Here is a 27,232-nt window from a genome sequence, read left to right on the forward strand (position 1 = left end):
CAAATTCCATGGGTTCTTCATTCAGAATAGATCCAGAATCTGACCACATCTAACCATCTTCATGACTACTACTATGGTCTAAATCACCATAATCTATCACCTGGATTTTTATAATAGCCTCCTAATTGGTCTCCCTGCTTCTACTTTTCCCCTTCTACTGTCTATTCTTAATATAAAAGATAGCTTCTAAATAGAAGCCAAATCAGTCTCACATCTATGCTTAAGACTGTCTAGTGGTTCCCCATTTCACTGTGAATAAAAGGCCAAAGTCTACATTGGCTTTTAAGATGTGACATGATCTAATATCCTGCTGATGTTAATACTACTCTCTTTCCTAGCTCACACTGTTTTAACTACACTAACTTCCTAGCTAGTCTTCAAGCACACCAGGCAGCACATTTGTTTTTCCATCTACCTTGGAACATTTCCCCTCCCTGCCCCAACTATCTGTGTGGCACACTCCATAATTTCCTTCAGATCTTTCCTTATCAGCTCCCACTCTGCACTGTCACTTCCCTTTCCTCTTGCTCTGCTCTATATTTTTCTATAGTACTCATCACTACCTGTCATATACTTAATGGTTTCTGTGTTTATTGTCTGTCTCCTTAAGCTGGACTATAACCTCCATGAGGGCAAGAACTTTGTTTAGAATAGTACCTGGCACATGATAAGTTCTTAGTAACTATTTATTGAATGAATAAATTGTTCCCTGCATAAATCTTTTATTCTAAACATGCCTGGGCTTTTCAGTGTCCCAATATAAATAATTGCGGTGGCTAATATTTAAGTGCATTCAATGTGCCAGGAATTAGACACATTATTTAATCCTACAAAACTGACAACTCCATGAGATAAAAGATATTTTTATCCACATTTTACAGGTGAGAAAACTGAGCCTCAAAGAGGTTAAGTAACTTGCCCAAGATCAATAGCTAATTAGTGGCAAAAATAGGACTCAAACTGGGTTAGTCTGACACCAAAACACATTCTCCTAATCTTTATGTTATCCTGCCTCCCTATAAGGCTTTCTCCTTTCTGTGAACTATTTGTGTAAGTAGCTCTTTGCAGTTTGGCCCATAAGTCCTTTTTTTTTGAGACAGAGTCTTGCTCTGTCACCAGTCACCAGGCTGGAGTGCAGTGGTGCGATCTCAGCTCACCGCAACCTCCACCTCCCGGGTTCAAGCAATTCTTCTGCCTCAGCCTCCCAAGAAGCTGGGACTACAGGCGTGCACCACCACGCCCAGCTAATTTTTGTATTTTTTAGTAGAGATGGGGTTTCACCATGTTGGCCAGGATGGTTTCGATCTCTTGACCTCGTGATCCGCCCACCTCGGCCTCCCATAGTGCTGGGATTACAGGTGTGAGCCACCATGCCCGGCCTGGCCCATAATTCTTTTCAGTTTATTTTTTAATTTATTACCTGCTAGTTATGATATATAAAATGATTTCCATTTATACTAATGGTATAGTTTCCTTTTTATAAAAGGTTTATAAAGTTTATATAAAAAGTCAACTTAAAAAAAAAAAAAAAAGTCAACTTAAAAATACCAAGTTAGTTCAGTCAGTTCAAAAAATCCTGAATAATTAACCTTGGAAAATCACTGCAATAAAGCCACAGCAAGGTAATGGTTATAATTAAAAACTTAGCTTTTTAAAATAAAACAAACCCTCACCTATATCTACCCTTTTAATTTTTTTTGTTTTTCTCCCTGACTTTACAGTTAACTGACAGTGAGACAAAGTCAAACATATGTACATCAATCTTGTTTCATTAAGAGCTATGTGAATTCTGTCAGTGCATTATGAGGAACAACATCTGACGGGATATTCTATGTTTGCTTCACAGGTTACTACTCTGTTGTGTATCCAGGCTGGTGCATATATTCACATAACAGATACACTTCTCTCTTTCTCATTGTTAATTCAGTAATTCTGTTAACTGTCTGTTATAATTACCATTTTGGTACAGCACAATACCCTAATTTAGTTCTTTTGGACAAATAGATATAGGGAAAAATGAAAAACAAAAACCAACCTTATTTACATATGGCTTTTCTTTAACCAATAACATATTCTGTGCCCAGGCTGGAGTGCAGTGGCATGATCTTGGCTCACTACAACCTCCACCTCCAAGGTTCAAGCAATTCTCCTGTCTCAGCCTCCCAAGTTGCTGGGATTACAGACGTGCCCACCACACCTGGCTAATTTTTGTATTTTTAGTAGAGATAGGGTTTTGTCTTGTTGGCCAGGCTGGTCTTGAACTCCTGACCTCAGGTGACCTGCCTGCCTCGGCCTCCCAAAGTGCTGGGATTACAGGCACGACCCACTGAACCTGGCCCAGGCTGTTTTTATATAGATTATCTGTTTTGTTTTGTTTTTGAGACAGAGTTTCACTCTTGTAGCCCAGGCTGGAGTGCAATGGTGTGATCTCGGCTCACTGCAACCTCCGCCTCCTGGGTTCAAGCCATTCTTCTGCCTCAGCCTCCAAAGTAGCTGCAATTACAGGTACCCGCAACCACACCCAGCTAATTTTTTTATTTTTAGCAGAGACAGGATTTCACCATGTTGGCCAGGCTGTTCTCGAACTCTTGACCTCAAGCGATTCACCTGTCTTGGCTTCCCAAAGTGCTGGGATTACACCGTGAGCCACCATGCGTGGCCAATCTATTTGGTCTTTCCAAATAGAATGTAAATTCCATGAGACTAGGGTCTGGGACATTTAAACCTAATAACACATTTTATCTGTGATACTTTAAAGTTAATTTAAGTCAATTTGGCTAATGTGACTAATTTCTCTTTTTATCTGTCACAGCCAAGTACTGGACAACTGGAATAAGGAGGTAGTACCATGAGTGACAAAAAAAAGTTGACTAGCAGTGATAATATCTGGAAATTAGTCTCAGTTCTATCTTCAAACAGGTGTACAACCCTTAGGCAAATCACTTAACTTCTTTGTCTTTTAATCTCCCAATCTTTGAAGAGAGTTGGCCTCGATGGACTCTAACGGTCACTTCAAGTTCTAAAAATACTACTATTCCATGAATATTTGCAATGTGTCAAGCCAAAAGTTAAAGACCACATTATTCCTTAATATGGTTCTATTTTTGGATAATGGGAGTACTTTCCTAAGAGCACCATTTCCTTTGTGGATAATTTCAATGTCTATACAGTGCATGTTCCAAAACAAGAAACAAGCTACAAATGTGGCTTGTTAATGCCACCACAGCTATCTAAATGACATAAACTTAAGAAGAAAGCCATAATGTGGTTCTGTAAGAAGTATATCAATTGGAGCAAATCATGGAAAAGATGTCATTTTTAAAAGCATTAATAAGAATTACAGCAGAAAGAAGGTGAGCTCCAAGAGGGAGAACTTTGGGAGGAAAAGGAGAATTTCACAGGATAGTGAATTTGGAAAATATTAAATATATGGTAAAGGGTTAAATAGCACAAGAAAAAAAGGTAAGCAATTATTATTTTTCATTATTGTTTTTTGAGACAAGAGTGTCACTCTCTCACCCAAGCTGGAGTGCAGTGGCACGATCTCCACTCACTGCAACCTCCACCTCACAAGTTCAAGCAATTCTCCTGCCTCAGTCTCCCAAGAAGTTGGGACTACAGGTGGGCACCACCACACCCAGCTAATATATATATATATTTCTCTCTCTTTTTAAAAAATTGTAAGAAATGGCATTAATTTTTTTTATATATTTTTAGTAGAGTCGGGGTTTCACCATGTTGTCTGGGCTGATCTTGAACTCCTTACCTCAGGTGATCTGCCCACCTTGGCCTCCCAAAGTGTTGGGATTACAGAAATGAGCCACCACACCTGGCCTGGTAAGCAATTATTAACTTCAGAGTAAATAAATATCTGAACGTAAAAGGATATATAACCATAGTATGCTATTCTTATGTAACTTATTTTAAATTAACTAAAAAACAGCTATAATTATATTGAGAAGAAGAGAGAAGGAAGTTAGAGAGGTATATGAGAAGGAAATTCTCATCTATTATAGTAAGAAATCAATACTTTCTTTAAAAATGATTAAGTATAGCAGTATAAGTGTATCGTTTAAAAATATAGAGATAACAAAGGGAAGTAACCATATCTGGCATATTGCACTTTACTTTCTTATAATAAAATGTGATTTATTTGTATTTTGCTTTTGCTTTACTATAAACATAAAATAATTAAATAATAATTGCTTAATGGTACTTGTCTCCTGCCTTTTTACCACTCTATTTATGATGCCTAATGCAGCCCTGAGTATCCACTATCTTTAACAATGCTTGTGGAGGGAGTGACCAGTGTAAAAATGGAGTGAGGATGCCTTGTTATTGAGTTACAGAAATTTGCACTGGAAGTAAATTTAGAGATTAGTCAATCCAGTGCTTCCCCAGTGGCTCTTCCATGGGATACTGCTTCTTGTGGTATGACTAGCATGCTGGCAAAAAGTGTTTGGGGCTTAAATAAACTTGGGAAATCCCACATTAAACAAAAGTAATCAGGTATCTCTAACGCAGGACTTCGTGGAGACTTTGCTGTGCTAATATACATTGGGAATCTCACACAAAGGTAATTTATTATGTAGTGTTTCACAGACTCAATCATTTTATGATTTAAGAAGCTCCCTACTAATATCTCCAGTAATCAGTGGTGCCTAAAGCATTCTTTGGAAAATGCTGATCTTGTCTACTCTCATTTTACAGATGTCCTTACCTGTTCAGATAAGGGTAGTAGGGAAACTGGTGTCTCTAGAAAGAAAGGGCCCCAGGATTCTGGAAAACTCTCCAGTGATTGAAAACTCTGGCCTGTGTATTCTGTTTTTCATTAGGCACCTGAGTTCTTTCAAACCAGGGAACAAATTCAGATACAGGCATTTCCTTTTAAAATACTTTTTTCTCTTTTCTTTTTTATTGCTTTCTTATTTTATTTTTATTATTAATACTTTTTGAGACAGGATCTTGCTCTGTTGCCCAAGCTGGAGTGCAGTGGTGTGATCTCTGCTTAATGCAACCTCCACCTCCTGGGCTCAAGCAATCCTCTCACCTTGGGCTTCTGAGTAGCTAATACTACAGCTGTGCACCACCATGCACAGCTAATTTTTGTTTATTATGTAGAGACGGAGTTTCACCATATTGCCCAGGCTGGTCTCAAACTCCTGAGCTCAAGCAATCCACCTGCCTTAGCCTCCCAAAGTGCTGGGATTACAGGTACAAGTCACCATGCCCAGCCTCTTCCTTTCTTTTTTGTAAAATAGAGATGAGGTCTCACTATGTTGCACAGGCTGGTCTCAAACTCTTGAGCTCAAGCAATCCTCTTGCCTCAGCCTCCCAAAGTACTGGGATTACAGGCATGAGCCACATGCCCAGCCTCCTTTGAAGATCTTTAAAGAGCCTAGGAAATGAGCCCAAGTGTTGGCCGGAGCCCAAGCATAAAGCTCTAGAGCAAAAGCTAAAGAGTCTCAACAGACACAAGAGACAGTGAATTTCCGTGGCAAAGTGGCCCCCAACTGAGCAACAGTAATATAATAATAGAGCACACACACTTGTACAGTGTTTTCCAATAAATAAATAAGTGCTTTTACAACATCATCTCATTTGATTTTTATAACAACCAAGTGAGAAAAACAAGGATAGAATTATTATCCCCATTTTATGGAAGTAGAAATTCTTAGTTAAATGCCTTTTCTGTGGTTATATAGCATGTTAATGACAGAGCTGGAATGAGAACCTAAATTTTCCTGTCTCCTCAAGGCTCTTCTCAATATATCACACAAACTAGGCAAATATATCGAGTGAGTTCCAATTTAACTCTCCCATGAAGCATCCAAGCTGCTCCTATTGGCTAGCTCAAAAAATTGATCAGGCCAGACATAGTGGCTCATGCTAATTACAGCACTTTGGGAGGCCAAAGCAGGTGGATCACTCGAGTTCAGAAGTTCAAGAACAGCATGGGCAACATGGCGAAACCCCATCATTACAAAAAATACTAAATACAAAATACAAAACAAATAGCCAGATGTGGTGGTGCATGCCTATAGTCCCAGCTACTCAGGAGGCTGAGATGGGGGTATAGCTTCAGCAGGGGAGGCAGAGGCAGAGGTTGCAGTGAGCCAGGATTGTGCCACTGCACTCCAGCCTGGGCAACAGAGCAAGATCCTATCTACAAAGCAAAACAAAACAAAAAGTAGATCAGTTCTGAGTGCTCATAGGCAGAACCAACACCCCAATTACTGGAACTCAAAGTCCTATTTGGGTTCAGTACAGTAGTATCTCCTAGACAGCTAACTTCCTGGGAGAAGCAGTCTTAGAAATGTCCTGCTGGGCAAGCTGCATGGTCTAGTGGTACAAGCAAGGAGTCAGACAGACTTGAGTTTGAATCCTGGCTCTACCACTTATATGACCTTATTCACTATACAACTCTTCAATGCTTCATTTGTTCACCTGTAAAATGAAACTAAGAATTACTATTTTACAAAGCTATTTAGAAGCCAAGATAAGAAATTAGAGGAATAGGCCAGGCATGGTGGCTCACGCCTATAATCCCAGCACTTTGGGAGGCCGAGGCGGGTGGATCACAAGGTCAAGAGATTGAGACCATCCTGGTCAACAAGGTGAAACCCCATCTCTACTAAAAATACAAAAATTAGCTGGGCATGGTGGCACGTGCCTGTAGTCCCTGCTACTCAGGAGGCTGAGGCAGGAGAATTGCTTGAACCCAGGAGGCGGAGGTTGCAGTGAGCCAAGATCACGCCATTGCACTCCAGCCTGGATAACAAGACCAAAACTCCGTCTCAAAAAAAAAAAAAAGAAAGAAATTAGAGGAATCAGAGGAATAATAGAGTGTCGTGGTTGAGAGTAAACTCTGTAATTATACTGCCTAGGTTTGAATCTCAGCCTTGCTTCTAGCTAGTTGTTTCATTTCAGATATGTCACTTGACTTCTCATAATTTCAGTTTTCACCTATGCAAAGTGAGGAAAACAAATAGTGTTTTCATAATTATTATAAGCATCAAAGGAGATAATATTTGTTAAGCACTTAAGCATAGTTTCTGGCACATAGCTCAGTAAAAGATAACCATAATGATAGTGGTAGTAGCAATGTGAAAAACCCAATACTATTTGTCTTCCAAAGCAAGAATTAGGAAGAAATCTACTCAGTCCTGTTCTCTTCCATTTGCCAATGCCCCTTCTCCCTCTTCAACTGCAAAGCCAAGAACACTAGACTAGAAGTCAGGACACTTGGCTTTGAATGTCAACTCTGTCACATACTAGTTACATGATCTGAAAGAAGTCATGTAACTTCCTTAAGGTATTTTTGCTCACCTGAGACATTAAGTTGATGACACTATGCTTACTCTACTGGGTTGTTGTAAGTATAAGGTGAGTGTTTTTATCTGCCATCAAGTATAAGATAGATATTTTTACCAGTAAAAAGCAACTTTATCTCCAAGCTTTTTCTCATGGACATTTCGATCCAGTACATTGTAGCAGATGTTGGTAATTGCTCCTTTCATCCACTCAATGAAGATTTTCCCTTTAGTCACATCAAAGTTGTACCGAAGGAATGGGCCAGGGCACGGAGTCTTCCAGTAAAATTCCTTGGCAATGTCTCCCCAGAATTCTGCAACAGAGAGGGAAGCCCAGATATCATTAATCTTCTCAGACATATTTAGCCTCAGAAGGCTTACCAGTTTATACCCAGGACGAAGTTACAACTTCTCTGCCCTAGGACCCATCACCTGGGTCCCTTCTTTACCTGTCTAATCTTAGCACCTACCACTCTTCTAACCCATCTTCTATTCCCCTGGGCTGAATCTCAACTCAAACTCTTCCCTCTGTCCTCAAGACTGCCTACTCATTTTTTAACATCTGTTAAAATCAGAACCACCTAGTACTGGCACAATGTCTAGCACACAATAGGCAATCAGTAATCTTTTATTGCTGTTGCCCAGGCTTGTCTTGAACTCCTGGACTCAGCTATCCTGCCTCAGCCTCCCAAGTAGCTGGGATTATAGGTAAACACCACTGAGCTCTGCTGAAATCAGTGCAATTTTTTTTCACCATCAATCTAACTAGATGAAAGTGACTTTTAAAACAAAGTAATCAGTGAAGGGAAGAAATTCTTTACCCACGGAACCTTCCATGACCATCTCTTTCTTAAGTTATGCATTCTCTCTCAGCAATTATATATTCAGCATCTCCTTCTCCAGCTTCTACTTGTATAGATGTTATTCACTATGTGCCAAATGTTTCTTTAAGTTTTTTATATGTACTATCTAATTTAGTTCTTACAACAACTCTAAGAGGAAGGCTTTTCTCATTTTATAAACTTGAAAATCAAGGATCACAGAGGTTAGATAACTTGTCTAAGGTTACACAATTACTGAGTCGAGATTTGAACTTCCCTGAGACATTTTTGCTAAAATCTAAAAGATGAATAGAAGCTTTTCTCCACTCCCATATGAAGAAAAGAGACTACTCTGAGATGGGAAAGAACAAAGAGTATATGTTAGGAGGAACTCCTTGAGGCTGAAACACTGAGAGTAAGGGAAAGAATACCAGGAATTGATGCATAAACTGGGCAAATCATGCAATTCTGTGTATAATAAGGAATTTGGCACATATCCCAAAAGCAGTCAAACTGCCTTGGTTAAAATCCCAACTTCACCGCTTTACACTGGATTCAACCTTGTCTTGCATTACTCAGTAATCGCTTTATATTGTATCAGACTAACTACTATTTGTTAAATGTCTACTGTGCATCAGGCATGCTATAGTGCACACTTATTACACACTTTTGTCCTCATACAAACCTATTAGACAAATATTATTAGTCCTATCTTACAGATGGAAGAAAAGGAGTCTCAGATAGGCTTAAAAATCTGCCTAAGGCTGGGCATGGTGGCTGACGCCTGTAATCACAGCACTTTGGGAAGCCAAGGCAGGTGGATCACCTGAGGTCAGGAGTTTGAGAGCAGGCTGGCCAACATGGCAAAACCCTGACTCTATTAAAAATACAAAAATTAGCCAGGTGTGGTGGTGCATGCCTGTAGTCCCAGCTACTCAGGAGGCTGAGGCAGGAGAATCACTTAAACCCAGGAGGTGGAGGTTGCAGGAAAAAACGAAATCTGCATAAGACCCCGCAGTAAGTGAATAGCAGAGCCAGGGTGTAAATCTAGATTTTTCTGGATTTGATTCCCGGCCCATGCTTGTCCCACAACCAGACCCCGCAGTAAGTGAATAGCAGAGCCAGGGAGTAAATCTAGATTTTTCTGGATTTGATTCCCGGCCCATGCTTGTCCCACAACCAGACCCCGCAGTAAGTGAATAGCAGAGCCAGGCTGTAAATCTAGATTTTTCTGGATTTGATTCCCGGCCCATGCTTGTCCCACAACCAGACCCCGCAGTAAGTGAATAGCAGAGCCAGGGAGTAAATCTAGATTTTTCTGGATTTGATTCCCGGCCCATGCTTGTCCCACAACCAGACCCCGCAGTAAGTGAATAGCAGAGCCAGGCTGTAAATCTAGATTTTTCTGGATTTGATTCCCGGCCCATGCTTGTCCCACAACCAGACCCCGCAGTAAGTGAATAGCAGAGCCAGGCTGTAAATCTAGATTTTTCTGGATTTGATTCCTAGCCCATGCTTGTCCCACAACCAGACCCCGCAGTAAGTGAATAGCAGAGCCAGGGTGTAAATCTAGATTTTTCTGGATTTGATTCCTGGCCCATGCTTGTCCCACAACCAAACATCATGCTGCCTCCCAATGGGCGTGCAATTTAACTCCTTGGCCAGGCGCAGTGGCTCATGCGCATGTAATCCCAGCACTTTGGGAGGCTAAGGTGGGAGGAAGGACCGAGGCCAGGAGTTTGAGACCAGCCTGGGCAACATGGCAAAACCCCATCTCTCCAAAAAATATAAAAAATTAGCTGGGCATCACGACGTGGGCCTGTAGTCCCAGCTACCCAGGAGGCTGAGGCAGGAAGATCACATGAGCCCAGAAGTTGGAGGCCATAGTGAGCCTAGATCGGCCAACTGCACTCCAGCCTGGGTGACACAGTGAGACCTTGTCTCCAAAATTTAAAAAATTATATATATATATATATATATATATATATATGGACTCCTTTACCCAGACTGAGGATGACGGTAGGGGATTTTCCTCATTTTTTTTTTTTTTTTTTTTTTTGAGACGGAGTCTTGCTCTGTTACCCAGGCTGGGTACAGTAATGCTATCTCAGCTCGCTGCAACCTCCGCCTCCCAGGTTCAAGCAATTCTCCTGTCTCAGCCTCCTGAGTAGCTGGAATTACAGGCACCCCATGGTGGCACGTGCCACCATGCCCAGCTAATTTTTGTATTTTTAGTAAGATGGGGTTTCACCATGTCGGCCAGGATGGTCTCAAATTCTTGACCTCAAGTGATCCGCCCGCCTTGGCCTCCCAAAGTGTTGGAATTACAGACGTGAGCCACCACGTCTCTACTAAAAATACAAAATTAGCTTATTTTCATCATACATTTTAACAGACATGGAACCATCTATCAGAACTTTTAAATTATTATTAATACAATCCCAGCCCAAATTAGAAAAAACAAACTTCATGTTGATCAGGCTGGTCTCGAACTCCCAACCTCAAGTGATCCGCCCGCTTCGGCCTCCCAAAGTGCTGGGATTACAGGCGTGAGCCACCACGTCTCTACCGAAAATACAAAATTAGCCGGGCATGGTGGCGCATGCCTGTAATTCCAGCTACTTGGGAGGCTGAGGCAGGAGAATCGCTTGAACCTGGGAGGGGGAGGTTGTGGTGAGCTGAGATCGCGCCATTGCACTGCAGCCTGGGCGATAAGAGGGAAACTCCGTCTCAAAACAAAAACAGACAAACCTGACATGGTAATAACCCGTTCAGTCTTACACCGTGCAATTTCCGTCAGGATGTCGGATATGCTAAAAACAGCTCTGGGACCCCATTACCAATCTGAGGATCCCAAGATGGGACCCAGACCCGTTATTGCCCTCAGCAGTTCAGGGTTAGAGGTCTCAGGAGGCAGTGGCTGAGCTGCTGTGAAAAGGAGGCAAAGAGAGTTCTGCTCGCGGCCCTCTTCTCCTCAAGGCTCCCGTCGCCCCCTAGAGACCCTCTTTTCGCCTCAGGGACTCCCTTCTCTTCCCAGCAAACCTTTACTTTCCTGGCCGACCTCCCCGTCCCAACCCCAAGGAACCTCACTTCTTCCCTCGCGGAATCCCGCGTCATCTCCCCACCGACCCTCCAAGCGTCCAGGGAACTCCCCAGCTCCCAGGGAACCGTCCTCTCCTCAAGGAATCCCTTGTCCCTCCGTCTTCTCACGGACACCTCAGCTTCCCAGGAGAGCCCGCGACTCCCCCAGGGAGCCGCCGCTCCTCTCCTCGCTGACACCCCCAGGCCCGCCCGGGCCGGGCCTCACCCCGCGGCTCCTCCACGGAGCGCCTGTGCAGCTCGCGGTAGCGCTGCAGGGAGGGGACGTGCGCGGAGCGGCTGACCTCGGGCGGCGGAGACCAACTCCGCGCCTGGCCGCCGGCTCCAGCTTCCTCCTGGGCCCGGCTCCCGCTGCCGCTCCGGCCCCGTTCCTCGGGAAGCCCCATCGCGTCAAATTCCTAGAGCCGTGACCGCCTTTGCGGTCGCAGCGGGTGCCGGGACGAGGAAAACAGGCCGACCTAGAGGCGGGGCCTCCTGGGAGAGGAGGGGCCTGGCGAGTGAGGGCGTGGCTTAATTGGCTTTGGGCGTGGCACGAGGGGTGGGGCCATCCCTGGTGGGGGCGGGATCGGGGTGAGCAAGGACAGAAATACTATGAGAAAAAGTCGAAGGACAGGGGCAGAGCTGACTTGCCCGAAGGAGAGACGCCCTCGAGTGAAAGCAGAAGGGGCGGGGCCTGGCGTGACAAGGGAGAGGGTGGGGCCGTGGAATGACAGAGGAGGGGTGGGCCAGGCGTGACAGGAGAGGAGGTGGGCCCATGGAGTGATGGGGCGTAGCCTGGCTGGTTGTCACAGGAGAGGAAGCAGAGCAATGGAGTGACCAGAATGGGGTGAGATCTTGGAGTGACAGTTTAGGGGTTGGGTTAGGGCGGGGCTCGAGCGGGAAGGGGCTGGACTAAGAAAAGGAGTTGAATCAGGTCCATCGCGGAGCCGCCCCGTGATCTGATTGCACGGTCCTGACAGTCACCCCACTGAGTTGGAAAGCCAAGTGGGGTAGGGTCCCTTCCAAGTGACACCCTTCCCTCCAGGTCCCCCTCTCTGAGCCACATCCACATTCCGACCTCAGGAGAAACTTCTCCCACGACCTTGAGGGCATGCTCTGGCAACAGCACCTCCTCTCTGCTTACCCTGGAACCAGCTCAAATTTTCTCCCTCTTATGAGGACATGTCTTCAATCTCCTTGCCTTCACAAATCTCCATCCAGATCTAAAGTACAATACTTAATAAGTGAAGACTAAGAGATACCTTCAGATTTTTGATAATAAACCCACCTCCCAACTGCACAAATGGCAAACCCAGGAAAGGGAAGGAACTTATGCAAAGTCACAAAGCAAATAACGACCAAGTTAGGGGCTTGACTCCAGCTTTGGTTTTACTTCCTCAACAGGCTTGAAGCTAAGGCTTGTAAAATATCAAAGTCTGTGCGAGTACAAAAAATGATTCATATTCTCTTTTTTAGTTGTTGTTTTTGTTTTGAGACGGAGTCTCTCAGTTTGTCTCCCAGGCTGGAATGCAGTGGCATGATCTCAGCTCACTGCAACCTCTGCCTCCTGGGTTCAAGCAATTTTCCTGCCTCAGCCTCCCAAGTAGCTGGGATTACAGGTGCGCACCACCACGCCCAGCTAATTTTTGTATTTTTGGTAGAGATGGAATTTCACTATGTTGGCCAGGCTGGTCTTGAACACCTGGCCTCAGGTGATCTGCCCACCTCGGCCTCCCAAAGTGCTGGGATTACACACCGGCCCACATTCGCTTCTTTCCTTCACAATCTCTTTACTTCACAGAGGGAAACCCCCACCACCATTACCACAACCTGGGCTTAATTACCTCTAGCTTTCCTCTAGCCCCTCCACCCCAGAAAAAAGTCAGGCAGGACCCTCCTCCATCTCTAACCTGCATCTACCACCAAGAAGGGCCCACCTCACCCATCATTTCACAGACTGGCTGTCAAGACAGGAAAGATTCTTAAATATCTAACTCCGAGAGTGATTCTGAGGCCTGAAGCAGGCATCTCCCACCTCCTGAAGTCTACATGGGCCTTGTGACCCCATCTAGCCCAGACTCCCTTCCTACCTACTTCCCTGCTCTTTGCCCAGCTGACCATAGACCTTGCACACGCTAAACTTAAAAAAAAAAAAAATCTTGGCCAGGTGCGGTGGCTCATGCCTCTAATCCCAGCACTTTGGGAGACTGAGGCAGGTGGATCACAAGGTAAGGAGTTCGAAACCAACCTGACCAACATGACGAAACCTCATCTCTACTAAAAATACAGAAAGTAGCCGCATGTGGTGGTGTGTGCCTGTAATCCCAGCTACTCAGAAGGCTGAGGCAGGAGAATTGCTTGAACTCAGGAGGTGGAGGTTGCAGTAAGCCAAGATTGTGCCACTGCAGGTCAGTCTGGGTGACAGAGCAAGACTTTGTCTCAGAAAAAAAAAAAAAATCTTCCCACAGGAGCCCAAGACTCTGCTAATCCTGAGAGGGGAGGGAAGGAGTGTATCTCGGGGCCCACTGACAGAGTACAGACCTCTCAGAGTGGACATGGATCCCACTGAGGGGACAGATAATTCACTGAGGAGACATCCACTGCACCGAAGGGGCACACACTTCATGACAGTACATGGACTCCACTAAGAGCACAGATGTTGCTGGGGGTTCTCACTCCTGACTGAAGGGCCCTGGGCCCTGATAATAGCCTATGAATGAAATTGAAGGGCACTTACCCTAGTGAGGAGACATGGATTTCCCCTAAGGGATACAGAGGATATAGACTTTACTAAGGAGACATGGACCCTACCAGAGGACTCAATCCCCACTGAAGAGCTGCCAACTGCACTGTGGGAGTGGACATCACTGAGAAGGCATAGACCTCCTTGAGTGGGGAAAGGTCCCAGTGGAGGGATTAGACCTCAAGGTAGTGTAATAGACCCTACAGATGTCACTGAGGAGGTAAGAACTCTCTGGGGTGGGGAGAGGCACACATAATGGGTGCACATTCACCGATAGACTGTTACCGTCTCTAGGCACTCCTACCACGCTGCTCTGAGCAGCCCTCTCCTTCCTATCCTCTCTCCCGAGTCCTACTCCCAAACCCCAGAGCTGTTCCTGACACACTGCTTCCCCCTCTTGTCTATAGTCGGTACTGCAGCTGTTGTGTCTATAATACATTTTTCAAGCACTTCAGGCCATCTCTGAGACTGAAGTCTGGGGTTGGGAAGAGAAAGGATGTGTGTATAGAGCCCCTCTCTCTTCCTGTGGACTTCACAATGAAAATTTGGACCAGCGACCTCGTATGAGAAGGAGGTTCCCTCATCCTTGGATATGGAGAAGTAGTACAAGCTGTAATGTGGTTGAAATTTCTTTTTTTTTTTTTTTGAGACGGAGTTTTGCTCTTGTTACCCAGGCTGGAGTGCAATGGCGCGATCTCGGCTCACCGCAACCTCCGCCTCCTGGGTTCAGGCAATTCTCCTGCCTCAGCCTCCCGAGTAGCTGGGATTACAGGCACGTGCCACCATGCCCAGCTAATTTTTTGTATTTTTAGTAGAGACGGGGTTTCACCATGTTGACCAGGATGGTCTCGATCTCTTGACCTCGTGATCCACCCGCCTCAGCCTCCCAAAGTGCTGGGATTACAGGCTTGAGCCACCGCGCCCGGCCATGGTTGAAATTTCTGAGTGGAGAGAGGATGGATGGGTTTGGAGGGAATGAATCTACCAGATAAAGCAATGGTGATGACGATGATGATGGCATTTACTGAGTAGGTAAATACTCAATAAATGTATACCCAAGCCCTATACTAATCCCTTTCCATTCTGTTATTTAATCCTCTAAAATGGGTACCATTATATTCTTTCTATTTCACAGATGCAGAAACTGATAGGGAGATTGTCTTGCCCAAGATTACAGTATTTTTAGTGGTAGCAGAATGGAGCCCAGACATCCAGACTATAGAGACCTATTCCCAACTTGCCCCACTCCTGTGCTATGATGACTACCACCATTCCTTCTTTCTCAAAGTATCCTTTCCAGAACCGTATCAAAAACTCTTAAAATGATGGTAAATATTCATGTTCCAAGCACCTCATCCCAGCCTACTGAATTATGATCTCTGGACTGGAATCTGGGGATCTACTTTCAAAGATCCTAACACACACTAAAGTTTACACACACTAAAGTTTGAAAATTACTCCCCTCTGCTAATAGGTCAGGGGTCCCAGAAGAGGTCGCGGTTGAAAGAGGAGTCAGAAGTGTCAGGGTGCAGAAAGGACTCTGAGGCCAAAGAAGCGCATCTGTTGTCCAAGGAGGAGTCTGCAGCCAAACAGGGCCTGGGGATGAACCATGGGCTGGGGTTTTCAGAGGAGTCTGGGGTGAAGACAGAGTCTGAAGTCCAAAGAGAAGTCCAAGGTAGGAGAAGGAGTCTACGATCGGAGGAGGAGGATCTCGGAGTTCAAGGAGGAGTCTGCAGCCAAACAGGGCCTGGGGATGAACCATGGACTGGGGTTTTCAAAGGAGTCTGGGGTGAAGACAGAGTCTGAAGTCCAAAGAGAAGTCCAAGGTAGGAGAAGGAGCCTACGATCGGAGGAGGAGGATCTCGGAGTTCAAGGAGGAGTCTGCAGCCAAACAGGGCCTGGGGATGAACCATGGGCTGGGGTTTTCAGAGGAGTCTGGGGTGAAGACAGAGTCTGAAGTCCAAAGAGAAGTCCAAGGTAGGAGAAGGAGCCTACGATCGGAGGAGGAGGATCTCGGAGTTCAAGGAGGAGTCTGCAGCCAAACAGGGCCTGGGGATGAACCATGGGCTGGGGTTTTCAGAGGAGTCTGGGGTGAAGACAGAGTCTGAAGTCCAAAGAGAAGTCCAAGGTAGGAGAAGGAGCCTACGATCGGAGGAGGAGGATCTCGGAGTTCAAGGAGGAGTCTGCAGCCAAACAGGGCCTGGGGATGAACCATGGGCTGGGGTTTTCAGAGGAGTCTGGGGTGAAGACAGAGTCTGAAGTCCAAAGAGAAGTCCAAGGTAGGAGAAGGAGCCTACGATCGGAGGAGGAGGATCTCGGAGTTCAAGGAGGAGTCTGCAGCCAAACAGGGCCTGGGGATGAACCATGGGCTGGGGTTTTCAGAGGAGTCTGGGGTGAAGACAGAGTCTGAAGTCCAAAGAGAAGTCCAAGGTAGGAGAAGGAGCCTACGATCGGAGGAGGAGGATCTCGGAGTTCAAGGAGGAGTCTGCAGCCAAACAGGGCCTGGGGATGAACCATGGGCTGGGGTTTTCAGAGGAGTCTGGGGTGAAGACAGAGTCTGAAGTCCAAAGAGAAGTCCAAGGTAGGAGAAGGAGCCTACGATCGGAGGAGGAGGATCTCGGAGTTCAAGGAGGAGTCTGCAGCCAAACAGGGCGTGGGGATGAACCATGGGCTGGGGTTTTCAGAGGAGTCTGGGGTGAAGACAGAGTCTGAAGTCCAAAGAGAAGTCCAAGGTAGGAGAAGGAGCCTACGATCGGAGGAGGAGGATCTCGGAGTTCAAGGAGGAGTCTGCAGCCAAACAGGGCCTGGGGATGAACCATGGGCTGGGGTTTTCAGAGGAGTCTGGGGTGAAGACAGAGTCTGAAGTCCAAAGAGAAGTCCAAGGTAGGAGAAGGAGCCTACGATCGGAGGAGGAGGATCTCGGAGTTCAAGGAGGAGTCTGGGGTTCGAGGAAACTGGGGTCAGAGACAGGTTCTGAGGTCCAGAAGGATTTGCGGTCAGTGAAAGGATCCGTGGCCCGGAAAGGAAGCCTGGGGTTTGAGGAGGATACTAGCTGGATTCAGACTGGAAGGAGGAAGGGTTTTGGTCCCCGGGCTGCGTAAAGTGCAGAGCCACTGAAGTCTCGCTTGCCGCGCGCTCTCCCCTCGACCCTGCGCTGCCTTTCCGGCTCTCCATCCACGCGCACCTGCGTCCCAGCTGCGGGCTGACAGCGCTGAGCAGGCCTGGGAGAGTCAGACCGGGACATGGCCGAGGCCGGGGAGAGGCGCCCCCTCCCGGCTGTCCCGGAGCTCACGCCCCGCCCTCCGCCCTCCCACTCCCCCGCCGCAGCCACTTCCGGCAGGCGCTGCGCTGCTGGGGGGCGCGGGCGAGGATGGCGGCGGAGAACGAGGCCAGCCAGGAGAGCGCCCTGGGCGCCTACTCGCCGGTGGACTACATGAGCATCACCAGCTTCCCGCGGCTGCCCGAGGACGAGCCGGCGCCCGCGGCCCCGCTGAGGGGCCGCAAGGACGAGGACGCCTTTCTCGGAGACCCCGACACCGGTGAGGCCCGCTGAGCCCGTCCCTGCCCTGCCTTGGGAAGTCCCCGGCCTTCCTTCTTCTGTGTCGAGCATCCACCTCCAGCTCCAGCTCCTTAATTCATCCGCATCTTCTTGGACCTCTCCCTTCTTCTCCCTTGTCTCTGTTAATTAATTATCTGATGGGGAAGCGGGTGCCTTTCTGCCTCGGAGGCGTAGGTTGCGACAACGGAGAGGATGCTGGGGACTGCAGTAGAAGGGATTGGGCTTACCTCCCGGGAAGAACCAACTAACCATGAAGGAATATTGGAGGGGAGATCCTAAGGAATCGCTGTGATCGCCCAGAAGAGGCCTTTCTCTAGGCACAGAGGACAGGATAGGAGAAACCGACTCAGAGACTGCAGCAAGAGGGGTCCAATCTGTGCCTTAAGAGAACTTCCCCACAGCCGGGGATTATGGGTAGCAGAGGGTCTGGGAAAAGCGGAGAATCTCTTCATGTCTAGGGAGGGGTAAAGAGAGTATGATTCCCCTCTGCTAGGTATTGGGAGATAAAGGCATGGACCCATGACCTCTCAAAGTCCTTGAGGACTAGAGCGCCTTCACTGTCCTGTGGATTACCCTACCCCTCCCGGATCCATGGATCTGGCCGGGATATTAGTAAGATACTCTGCTCCCTAGGAAGCAGTCTCCAGGATTTTACTGTGTTCCCTTCAACCCTCTGCTGGAATTGTGAGAGGAGGGGGTAGAGAGGGAGGAGACAGGGATTGAAAGAGACCTGGGGGCAAAGAGCTCTCTGTGCATTCCTTGCCCACTGCTCTTCCTCCTAGCCATGTGGCCCAGCTCCATCCTCCCCTCCATTCTTCATCCTTCATCCCCCATCCCTCTGTCCCTGCACGTCACTTCCGGGCATTAGAGCATCCTTCTACCTCACTCTCACTTCCTCACAGTGCCTGCACTTGAGCCTTGTCTCTTACCAGCCTGGCAGATGCTGCTTTCCCAGCCTGGCCCTTCTCTAGCTGCTCTCAATCTGAGAGGCCCAAAAATTCTCTCCCTCTCTACACTTCCTGATCATCTGGCACTGACCAGCAGCCCTTGTCAACCTGACTGGACTGCACTCTATACGGGATGGGGGTGAGGAAGTAATGAAGATGGGGCTTAGAGGTTTATGGGAATCAAATGTCAGGGCTGCAGACCAAAACTTCTTTTCCAAAGGGAGTGGAATCAGGAGGTAGCAGGGAGAGGAGTGGGAAGACGTGTCGTGATGGATATTAGCCTGAAGTCAGGCCTTTTATTCAGTAGTCAGGAGTGAGTCTTCTGCTCCTAATACAGCCCTGACTCATGGAGTGACAATGGGCACACCTACCCTGTCCTGGGCCTTAGTTTCCTCTTCCAGCTCAACAGAGAACGCCTGTCTCTCCTGACCTAGAGATTGGAACTGCCTGACATGTTTTCTTCTGGCCCTCTCTAAATGTCTTAGCATTTACCCAAATCTGTGATTATTTATTTGTACAATTATCTGATTACTCCCTGTCTGTAAGCCCCATAAAGGCAGCAGGGATTATGACTATTTTGTTCACTCTCCTTTCTCCAGCATCAAGACCTCATCTCTAGGCCAGGAGCAGTGTCTCATGCTTGTAATCCCAGCATTTTGGGAGGCTGAGGCGGGTGGACCACTTTAGGTCAGGAGTTCAAGATCATCCTGGCCAACATGGTGAAACCCCATCTCTACTAAAAATGCAAAAATTAGCTGGGCATAATCGTGGGTCCCTGTAATCCCAGCTACTCGGGAGGCTGAGGCAGGAGAATCGCTCAAACCCAAGAGGCAGAGGTTACAGTGAGCTGAGATGGTGCCACTGCACTCCAGCCTAGGCAACAGAGTGAGACTCCGCCTCAAAACAAAAACGAAAAACCTTATATCTTTTTGTTTGTTGTGCACTCAATAAATATTGAATGAATAAATGCATAAGAGAGAAGATCTCAGGAAGAAAGAATGGTAGGAGAGAGCAAGTTTCAAAACCTCGGGGAGTATTTTGGGAAATTCAGTACAGGTTCTACCATCACCTGTATGGAAATCCAGCAGAGACCCTAGTCATCTGAGCTTCTGGGAGCTTACACCTTATGTCAGGTTTATGCGCCAGGTTTGTATGTTGCCATGATATCAGTGTAATCATTTGAATGCCATGTCTCTCAATCCTACTTCTAAGCTCCAAGGCTCCCTTGGTTCACCTGGACCAGACTGCAGGCTGACATAACCTCCTATGTTCTCAGCTTGTTGGTGCCACCTAGTGGCACAGCACCATCCTCTTAGCCAGGACCTTGGTTGTGCCTAGCTAGCCTCTAGCCTGCCTTTCCCTAAACCCAAGTGCCAGGCACCCCACATCAGGCTCTGTGTGAAACAGAGCTAGACAGTGATCATTCCAAGGTTGGGAAATAATTTCTATCTTCTCTTCTGAGCTCCAAGCCCATGTGTTCCTTTCTCTCCCAGGCCTCTGCCTCCAGATGTCCTGGAAGTGCCCCATCTCTAGCGTGTTCTATGCTGAATTCCTCATGTCCCTTCCCCATGCACCTGCTCTTCCTCCAGTGCTATTCTCCATTAGTGACACTGCCATTCACCCAATCTCCCAAGAAGGAATGGCATGCTAGACTCCCCCTTTTCCTCTCACTTCCAAATGGTGATCAGATGCTCTCTGCTTCCCTCCTAAGTATCTTCCAAATTCCTACTCATCATCCCTGTCACCACTACTGTAGACTAAGTCACCAACCTCTCTTACCAATATTACTCATAGTCTCCTTTTGCCTTCTACCTCTTGCCCCAGTCCCCACCCCAATCCATCTATCTTGCACTTATGGTCATGTCACTCCCTGTTTCAAACATCTTTAGTGATTCTGCCAGGCATGGTGGCACACACCTGTAATCCCAGCATTTTGGGAGGCCAAGGTGAGCAGATTGCTTGAGCTCAGGAATTCAAAATCAGCCTGGGCAACATGGCAAAACCCTGTCTCTACAAAAAATACAGAAATTAGCCAGGCATGGTGGTGCATGTCTGTAGTCTCAGCTACTTTGGAGGCTGAGGTGAGCAGAAGGCTTGAACCCTGAAGGTGGAGGCTGCAGTGAGCTGAGATCACACCACTGCACTCCAGCCTGGGCAGCAAAGTGAGACCCTGTCTCAAAATTATATTATATATATTATATTATATATATGATTCTTCTCTTAAGGGACTAAACAACAAGCCAGGGATGACTTCAGCCTCCAACCAAGATTACTGCCCTAAACTCTGGACTTGTATAATCAATTCTGTTCAGGATTATCTTGTCATAAGCCCAGCTTAACTGAGCTACATCCAAAAAGAGAATCTACCATGAAGCATGAATGAAAAGTCCAGGGCTATGGGTTTTCAGGCATAGCTGGATTAAGGTACCTAAAAAGGAATGGACTTTTCTCCATCTTTTGCTCTGCCTTCCTTTGGTGGGCTTCATTGTCAAAAGACCTCCTATCTTATCGTGGGCAAGATGCCCCCAGCAGCTACAGGCTTACATCCTACCAACTTAGCAACGTAAGTTGAATGGAAAGAGAGCCTTTCTCTTTCCCAATAGTTCCAGCAAAAGAACAAGTTTGGGTCTTATTGGCCTGGTTTTGTTCACTTGCCTGTTACTGCACAAAGGTGCCTGTTCTGATTGGCCAAGTCTGAGTTATATACTTTGGTCAGGGATGAGGGAATTGGCTGAGAGAGGAGAGAGAATGTTCCTTAAAAGAAAATTGGATGAGAAGCGGTATCCAAGCAGATAAAAATTAGATATCTTCTAGGCTAACTGCCTCCAGACAGCTTCTTCTGGTGTCCCACGAATTTATAATAACCAAAATTATACTTGTCATCTTCCTTCCAAAAGACTTGTTTCTTCTGGTTGCAAATTAATATTTTTCCAGTATCCTGCTGTTGCTCTTCCTTGTCAGTAAAATCAACACTATTATTGCCCTAGCACTTCCACAGTGCACATAGTAGGTACTCAGTAAATATATATATATATATATTTTTTAGAGACAGGGTTTCGCCATGTTGATCAGGCTGTTCTCCAACTCCTGACCTTGTGATCCACCCACCTCGGCCTCCCAAAGTGCTGGGATTACAGGCATGAGCCACCGTGCCCGGCCACTCAGTAAATATTTTTATTGTATAAATGAATAACTGTATGACAAACCAGCAAAGTAGAGTCTTGAATAGCTCTGATAGGGGCATGTCACCTTTACCTCCTGGATCCTTATATCTGACTGGAGGAAACAAATTAAACCATACACAGGGCTGGGCACAGTGGCTTACGCCTATAATCCCAGGATTTTGGGAAGCCAAGGCGGATGGATTGCTTGACGCCAGGAGTTCGAGACCAGCCTGGCCAACATGGTGAAACCCTGTCTCTACTAAAAATACAAAAATTAGCTGAGCATGGTGCTGCATGCCTGTAATCTCAGCTTCCTGGGAGGCTGAGGCATGAGAATTGCTTGAACCCAGAGGCGGAAGTTGCAGTGAGCTGAGATCGTGCCACTGCACTCCAGCCTGGGCAGGAGGACTATGTCTCAGAAACGAAACAATAAATACCAAGAAATAGCAACAAAAATTGCTTGTGAGGTTGGTTCCTGAGGCTGGAAATGGCTCTTAATACCGTGTGGAGCAATGGGAAGGAGGCTTTCTAGTTACACAGACTCTCAGTTCTACCGCTTACTCATTTTATTTTATTTTATATTTTACTTTAATCTTTTTGAGACAGGGTCTCACCCTGTCGGCCAGGCTGGAGTGCAGTGGTGTGATCATGGCTCACTGCAACCTCAAACTCCCAGGCTCAAGTGATGCTCCTACCTCAGCCTTCCAAGTCGCTGGGACAACAGTGTACACCTCCATGCCTGGCTAATTAAAAAAAAAATTTTTTTTGTAGAGATGAGACTCTCTCTGTATTGCCCAGGCTGGTCTTGAACACCTGGGCTCAATCTTCCTACCTCAGCCTCCCAAAGCACTGGGATTACAGACATGAGCCACCAAACCTGGCTCACATTCATTTTATGACCTGAGATGGGCAATATCACCTTTCTCGGTCTTAGTTTTCTCATCTGTAAAGTGGGGACAGTGGGACTTATTTCATAAAGTCTTGGGAACACTTATGAGGGAATATATGTAAAATGCTTAATATATAATTAGCATCAGTAAATAGAAATTCAAAACCCTTTCCCACACTTCTTTTGAAACTTCTAGTGCCAGGTGTGTTCGCTCATGCCTGTAATACCAACACTTTGGGAGGTTGAGGTGGAAGGCTCATTTGAGCCCAGGAGTTTGAGAACAGCCTGGGCAATTTTGTCTCCATTAAAAAAAGAAAAAAAGAGAAACTCCTAGGGGCCAAGGAGAGTTCTGTACCCACGGTGAGAGTTTAACATCTGTCTGTTGGATGAATTCCAGTTTTATTTACAGACTTTGTGATGTTGAGGGTTAGAGCAAGCATGATCACATGAGGGAGACTCTCAGAAGATAACCTTTTTTTGAAAATGTAGTTTAAAATATCAGGGTGCAATGGCTCACACCTATAATCCCCACACTTTGGGAAGCTGAGACAGGTGGATCACCTGAGGTCAGGAGATCAAGACCAGACTGACCAACATGGTAAGACCCCACCTCTACTAAAAATACAAAAAAATTATCCGGGTGTGGTGGCGTGCTCCTGTAATCCCAGATACTCGGGAGACTAAGGCAGGAGAATCACTTGAACCTGGGAGGTGGAGGTTGCAGTGAGCCAAGATTGTGCCACTGCCCTTCAGCCTTGGTGACAGAGTGATCTTTTTAAAACACAACAGACCTGACATGGTGGCTCACACCTGTAATCCCAGCTCTTTAGGAGGCCGAGGTGGGCAGATCACTTGAGGCCAGGAGTTTGAGACCAGCTTGGGCAACATGGCAAAAACGCATCTCTACAAAAGATACAAAAATTTGCCGGGTATGATAGTGCATGCCTGTAGTCCCAGCTACTCGGGAGGCTGAGCAGAGGTGGGAGGATGGTTTGAGCTTGGGAGGCAGAGGTTGCAGGGAGGCGGAGTTTGCAGCGGGCTGAGATGTTGCCACTGCACTCCAACTGGGGTGACAGAGCCAGACCCTGTCTCAAACAACAACAAAACACAGAACAGATGGTTTCACATTGTTGCTTAAAACTCTCTAGTAGTGACTTCCCATAATCCTTATAGTAAACCCAAGCTTCTCACCAGGCTGTTAGAGCCCCTCGTATCTTTTTTTTATTCTTTTGAAAGAGAGTTTCACTCTGTCACCCAAGCTGGAGTGTAGTGGTGCAATCTCTGCTGACTGCAACCTCCACCTTGTGGGTTCAAGTGACTGTTGTGCCTCAGACTCCCAAGTTGCTGGAATTACAGGCACACATCACCATGCGCAGCTAATTTTTGTATTTTTTAATTACACTTTAAGTTATGGGGTACATATGCAGATCTTACAGGATTGTCGCATAGGTATACACATGCCATGGTGGTTTACTGCCTCCATCCCCCCATCACCCACATTAGGTATTTATCCTAATGTTATCCCTCCCCAACCTCCCCACCCCCTACTATCACTCCCCTAGCCCCCCACCCCCCAACAGACCCCAGTGTGTGATGTTCCCCTCCCTGTGTCCATGTGTCCTCATTGTTCAACACCCACTTATGAGTGAGAACATGCAGTGTTTGGTTTTCTGTTCTTGTGTTAGTTTGCTGAGAATGATGGTTTCCAGCTTCATCCGTGTCCCTGCAAAGGTATCAGCATAAGATCAAGGTATCAGCCTTGATTCTCATCCCTTTTTATAGCTGCATAGTATTCTATCGTGTATATGTGACGCATTTTCTTTTTCCAGTCTATCCTTGATGGGCATTTGGGTTGATGGGCATTGGGCATCATTCTGATCCCTTTTTATGGCTGCATACTATTCCATGGTGTATATGAGCCGCATTTTCTTTTTACAGTCTATCATCGATGGGCATTTGGGTTGGTTCCAAGTCTTTGCTATTGTAAACAGTGCCACAACAAACATATGTGTGCATGTGTCTTTATAACAGAATGATTTATAATCCTTTGGGTATATACCCAATAATGGGATTGCTGGGTCAAATGATATTTCTATTTCTAGATCCTTGAGGAATCACCACACTGTCTTCCACAATGGTTGCACTAATTTACACTCCTACCAACAGTGTGAAAGTGTTCCTATTTCTCCATGTCCTCTCCAGCATCTGTTGTCTCCAGATTTTTTAATGATCTCCATTGTAACTAGTGTGAGATGGTATCTCAATGTGGTGTTTTGTTTTGTTTTGTTTTGTTTTGTTTTGTTTCTTGAGACAGCATTTCACTCTTGTTGCCCAGGCTGGAGTGCAATGGCATGATCTTGGCTCACCACAACCTCCGCCTCCTGGATTCAAGCCATTCTCCTGCCTCAGGTTCCCGAGTAGCTGGGATTACAGGCATGTGTCACCATGCCCAACTAATTTTGTATTTTTAGTAGAGACAGGGTTTCTCCATGTTGGTCAGGCTGGTCTCAAACTCCTGACCTCAGGTGATCCACCCATCTCGACCTCCCAAAATGCTGGGATTATAGGTGTAAGCTACCATGCCCGGCACCTTGATGTGGTTTCGATTTGCATTTCTCTAATGACCAGTGATGATGAGCATTTTTTCATATGTTTGTTGGCCGCATAAATGTCTTCTTTTGAAAAGTGCCTGTTCATATTTTCACCCACTTTTTTATGGGGTTGTTTGTTTGTTTCTTGTAAATTTGTTTTAGTTCTTTGTAGATTCTGGATATTAGCCCTTTGTCAGATGGGTAGATTGCAAAAATTTTTTCCCATTCTGTTGGTTGCCAGTTCACTCTAATTATTTTTTCTTTTGCTGTGCAGAAGCTCTTAAGTTTAATTAGATCCCATTTGTCTATTTTGGCTTTTGGTGTTTTAGTCATGAAGTTCTTGCCTATGCCTATGTCCTGAATGGTATTGCCTATGTTTTCTTCTAGGGTTTTTATGGTGTTAGGTCTTATATTTAAATTTTTGATCCATGTGGAGTTAATTTTTGTGTAAGGTGTAAGGAATGAGTTCAGTTTCAGCTTTCTGCACATGGTCAGCCAGTTTTCCCAACACCATTTATTAAATAGGGAATCCTTTCCCCATTGCTTGTTTTTGTTAGGTTTGTCAAAGATCAGATGGTTGTAGGTGTGTGGTATTGCCTACGAGGCCTCTGTTCTGTTCCATTGGTCTATATCTCTGTTTTGGTACCAGTACTATTCCTTTTGAAAACTGGCACTAGACAAGGGTGCCCTCTTTTACCATTTCTATTCAACATAGTATTGGAAGTTCTAGCCAGAGCAATCAGGCAAGAAAAAAAAATAAATAAAGGGTATTTAATTAGGAAAAGAGGAAGTCAAATTGTCTCTGTTTGCAGACGACATGATTTTATATTTAGAAGACCCCATCTTCTTGGTCTCAGCCCAAAATCTCCTTAAGATAATAAGCAACTTCAGCAAAGTCTCAGGATACAAAATCAATGTGCAAAAATCACAAACATTCCTATACACCAATAACATACAAACAGAGAGCCAGATATTGAGCAAACTCCCATTTACAATTGCTACAAAGAGAATAAAATACCTAGGAATACAACTAACAAAGGATGTGAAGGACCTCTTCAAGGAGAACTACAAACCACTGCTCAAGGAAATAAGAGAGGACACAAACAGATGGAAAAACACTCCATGCTCATGGTTAGGAAGAATCAAAGTCGTGAAAATGGCCATACTGCCCAAAGTAATTTATGGATTCAATGCTATCCCCATCAAGCTACCATTGACCTTCTTCACACAACTGGAAAAAACCACCTTAAACTTCATAAGGAACCAAAGGAGAGCCTGCATAGCCAAGACAATCCCAAGCAAAAAGAACAAAGCTGGAGGCATCACACTACTTGACTTCAAACTATACTATAAGGCTACAGTAATTTTTGTATTTTTTAGTAGAGCCAGGGTTTCACCATGTTGGCCAGGCTGGTCTCGAACTCCTGACCTCAAGTGAACGCCCCCCCCCGCCCCCGGGCTCCCAACGTGCTGGGATTCCTGGTGTGAGCCATGACATGCTGCATGTATCTGGCCTAGCTTCCTTTACTTCTTTACTTCTTCCCTTACTACTCTTTCCCCATGCCTGCTACACCAGAGCCACCCAGACCTTAATTATTTTTTTTCTAATATACCAAGCTCATTCCCACCTTAGGGTCTTTGCATCTGCTGTTTCCTCTTTCCAGAACACTCCACACACATACTCCTTGCTCTACATTATAGCTGGCTGCTTCTTCTCCCTCCGTTTTCAGCTTTTTTTTTTTTTCTTTTTTTTTTTTTTTGAGATGGAGTTTCGCTCCTGTTACCCAGGCTGGAGTGCAATGGCATGATCTCAGCTCACCGCAACCTCCGCCTCCTGGGTTCAGGCAATTCTCCTGCCTCAGCCTCCCGAGTAGCTGGGATTACAGGCACGTGCCACCATGCCCAACTAATTTTTTGTATCTTTAGTAGAGACGGGGTTTCACCATGTTGACCAGGATGGTCTCGATCTCTTGACCTCGTGATCCACCCGCCTCGGCCTCCCAAAGTGCTGGGATTACAGGCGTGAGCCACCGTGCCCGGCCCAGTTTTCAGCTTAAAAGTCACTTCCTGAGAGGTCTTCCCTGATATCTGCAGCTAAGGAATCCTGCCTCTCCTACCACCATTATT

The 27,232-nt window shown here is 46.0% G+C and overlaps 2 protein-coding genes across 10 annotated transcripts in view; one reads left to right on the plus strand and one right to left on the minus strand.

The window, feature by feature from the left end:
* Nucleotides 1–11,683, minus strand: part of ACSS2 (acyl-CoA synthetase short chain family member 2) — a 47,029-nt gene extending 35,346 nt beyond the window's left edge. For 3 of the 5 annotated variants that reach the window (XM_035298041.3, XM_035298037.3, XM_035298036.3), the window contains exons 1-2: nt 11,442–11,683; nt 7,432–7,627 (exon numbers count right to left, since the gene is read on the minus strand). In XM_035298041.3, the coding sequence (XP_035153932.2) occupies nt 7,432–7,627; nt 11,442–11,619 (374 nt within the window). In that variant the 5' untranslated portion in view covers nt 11,620–11,683. The remainder of the gene's footprint in view (nt 1–7,431; nt 7,628–11,441) is intronic. The other 2 variants (XM_078371061.1, XM_035298039.3) reach the window with 1 other exon arrangement.
* A 5,617-nt stretch (nt 11,684–17,300) lies between these two features.
* GGT7 (gamma-glutamyltransferase 7) overlaps nt 17,301–27,232 on the plus strand; it is a 36,045-nt gene continuing 26,113 nt past the window's right edge. For all 5 annotated transcript variants that reach the window (XM_008995480.5, XM_078371062.1, XM_002747257.6 and 2 more), the window contains exon 1: nt 17,301–17,494. In XM_008995480.5, coding sequence (XP_008993728.1) covers nt 17,326–17,494 — 169 coding nt within the window. In that variant the 5' untranslated portion in view covers nt 17,301–17,325. The remainder of the gene's footprint in view (nt 17,495–27,232) is intronic.

The sequence above is a fragment of the Callithrix jacchus genome, chromosome 5 (genome assembly GCF_049354715.1).
Source record: "Callithrix jacchus isolate 240 chromosome 5, calJac240_pri, whole genome shotgun sequence".
NCBI lineage: Eukaryota > Metazoa > Chordata > Mammalia > Primates > Cebidae > Callithrix > Callithrix jacchus.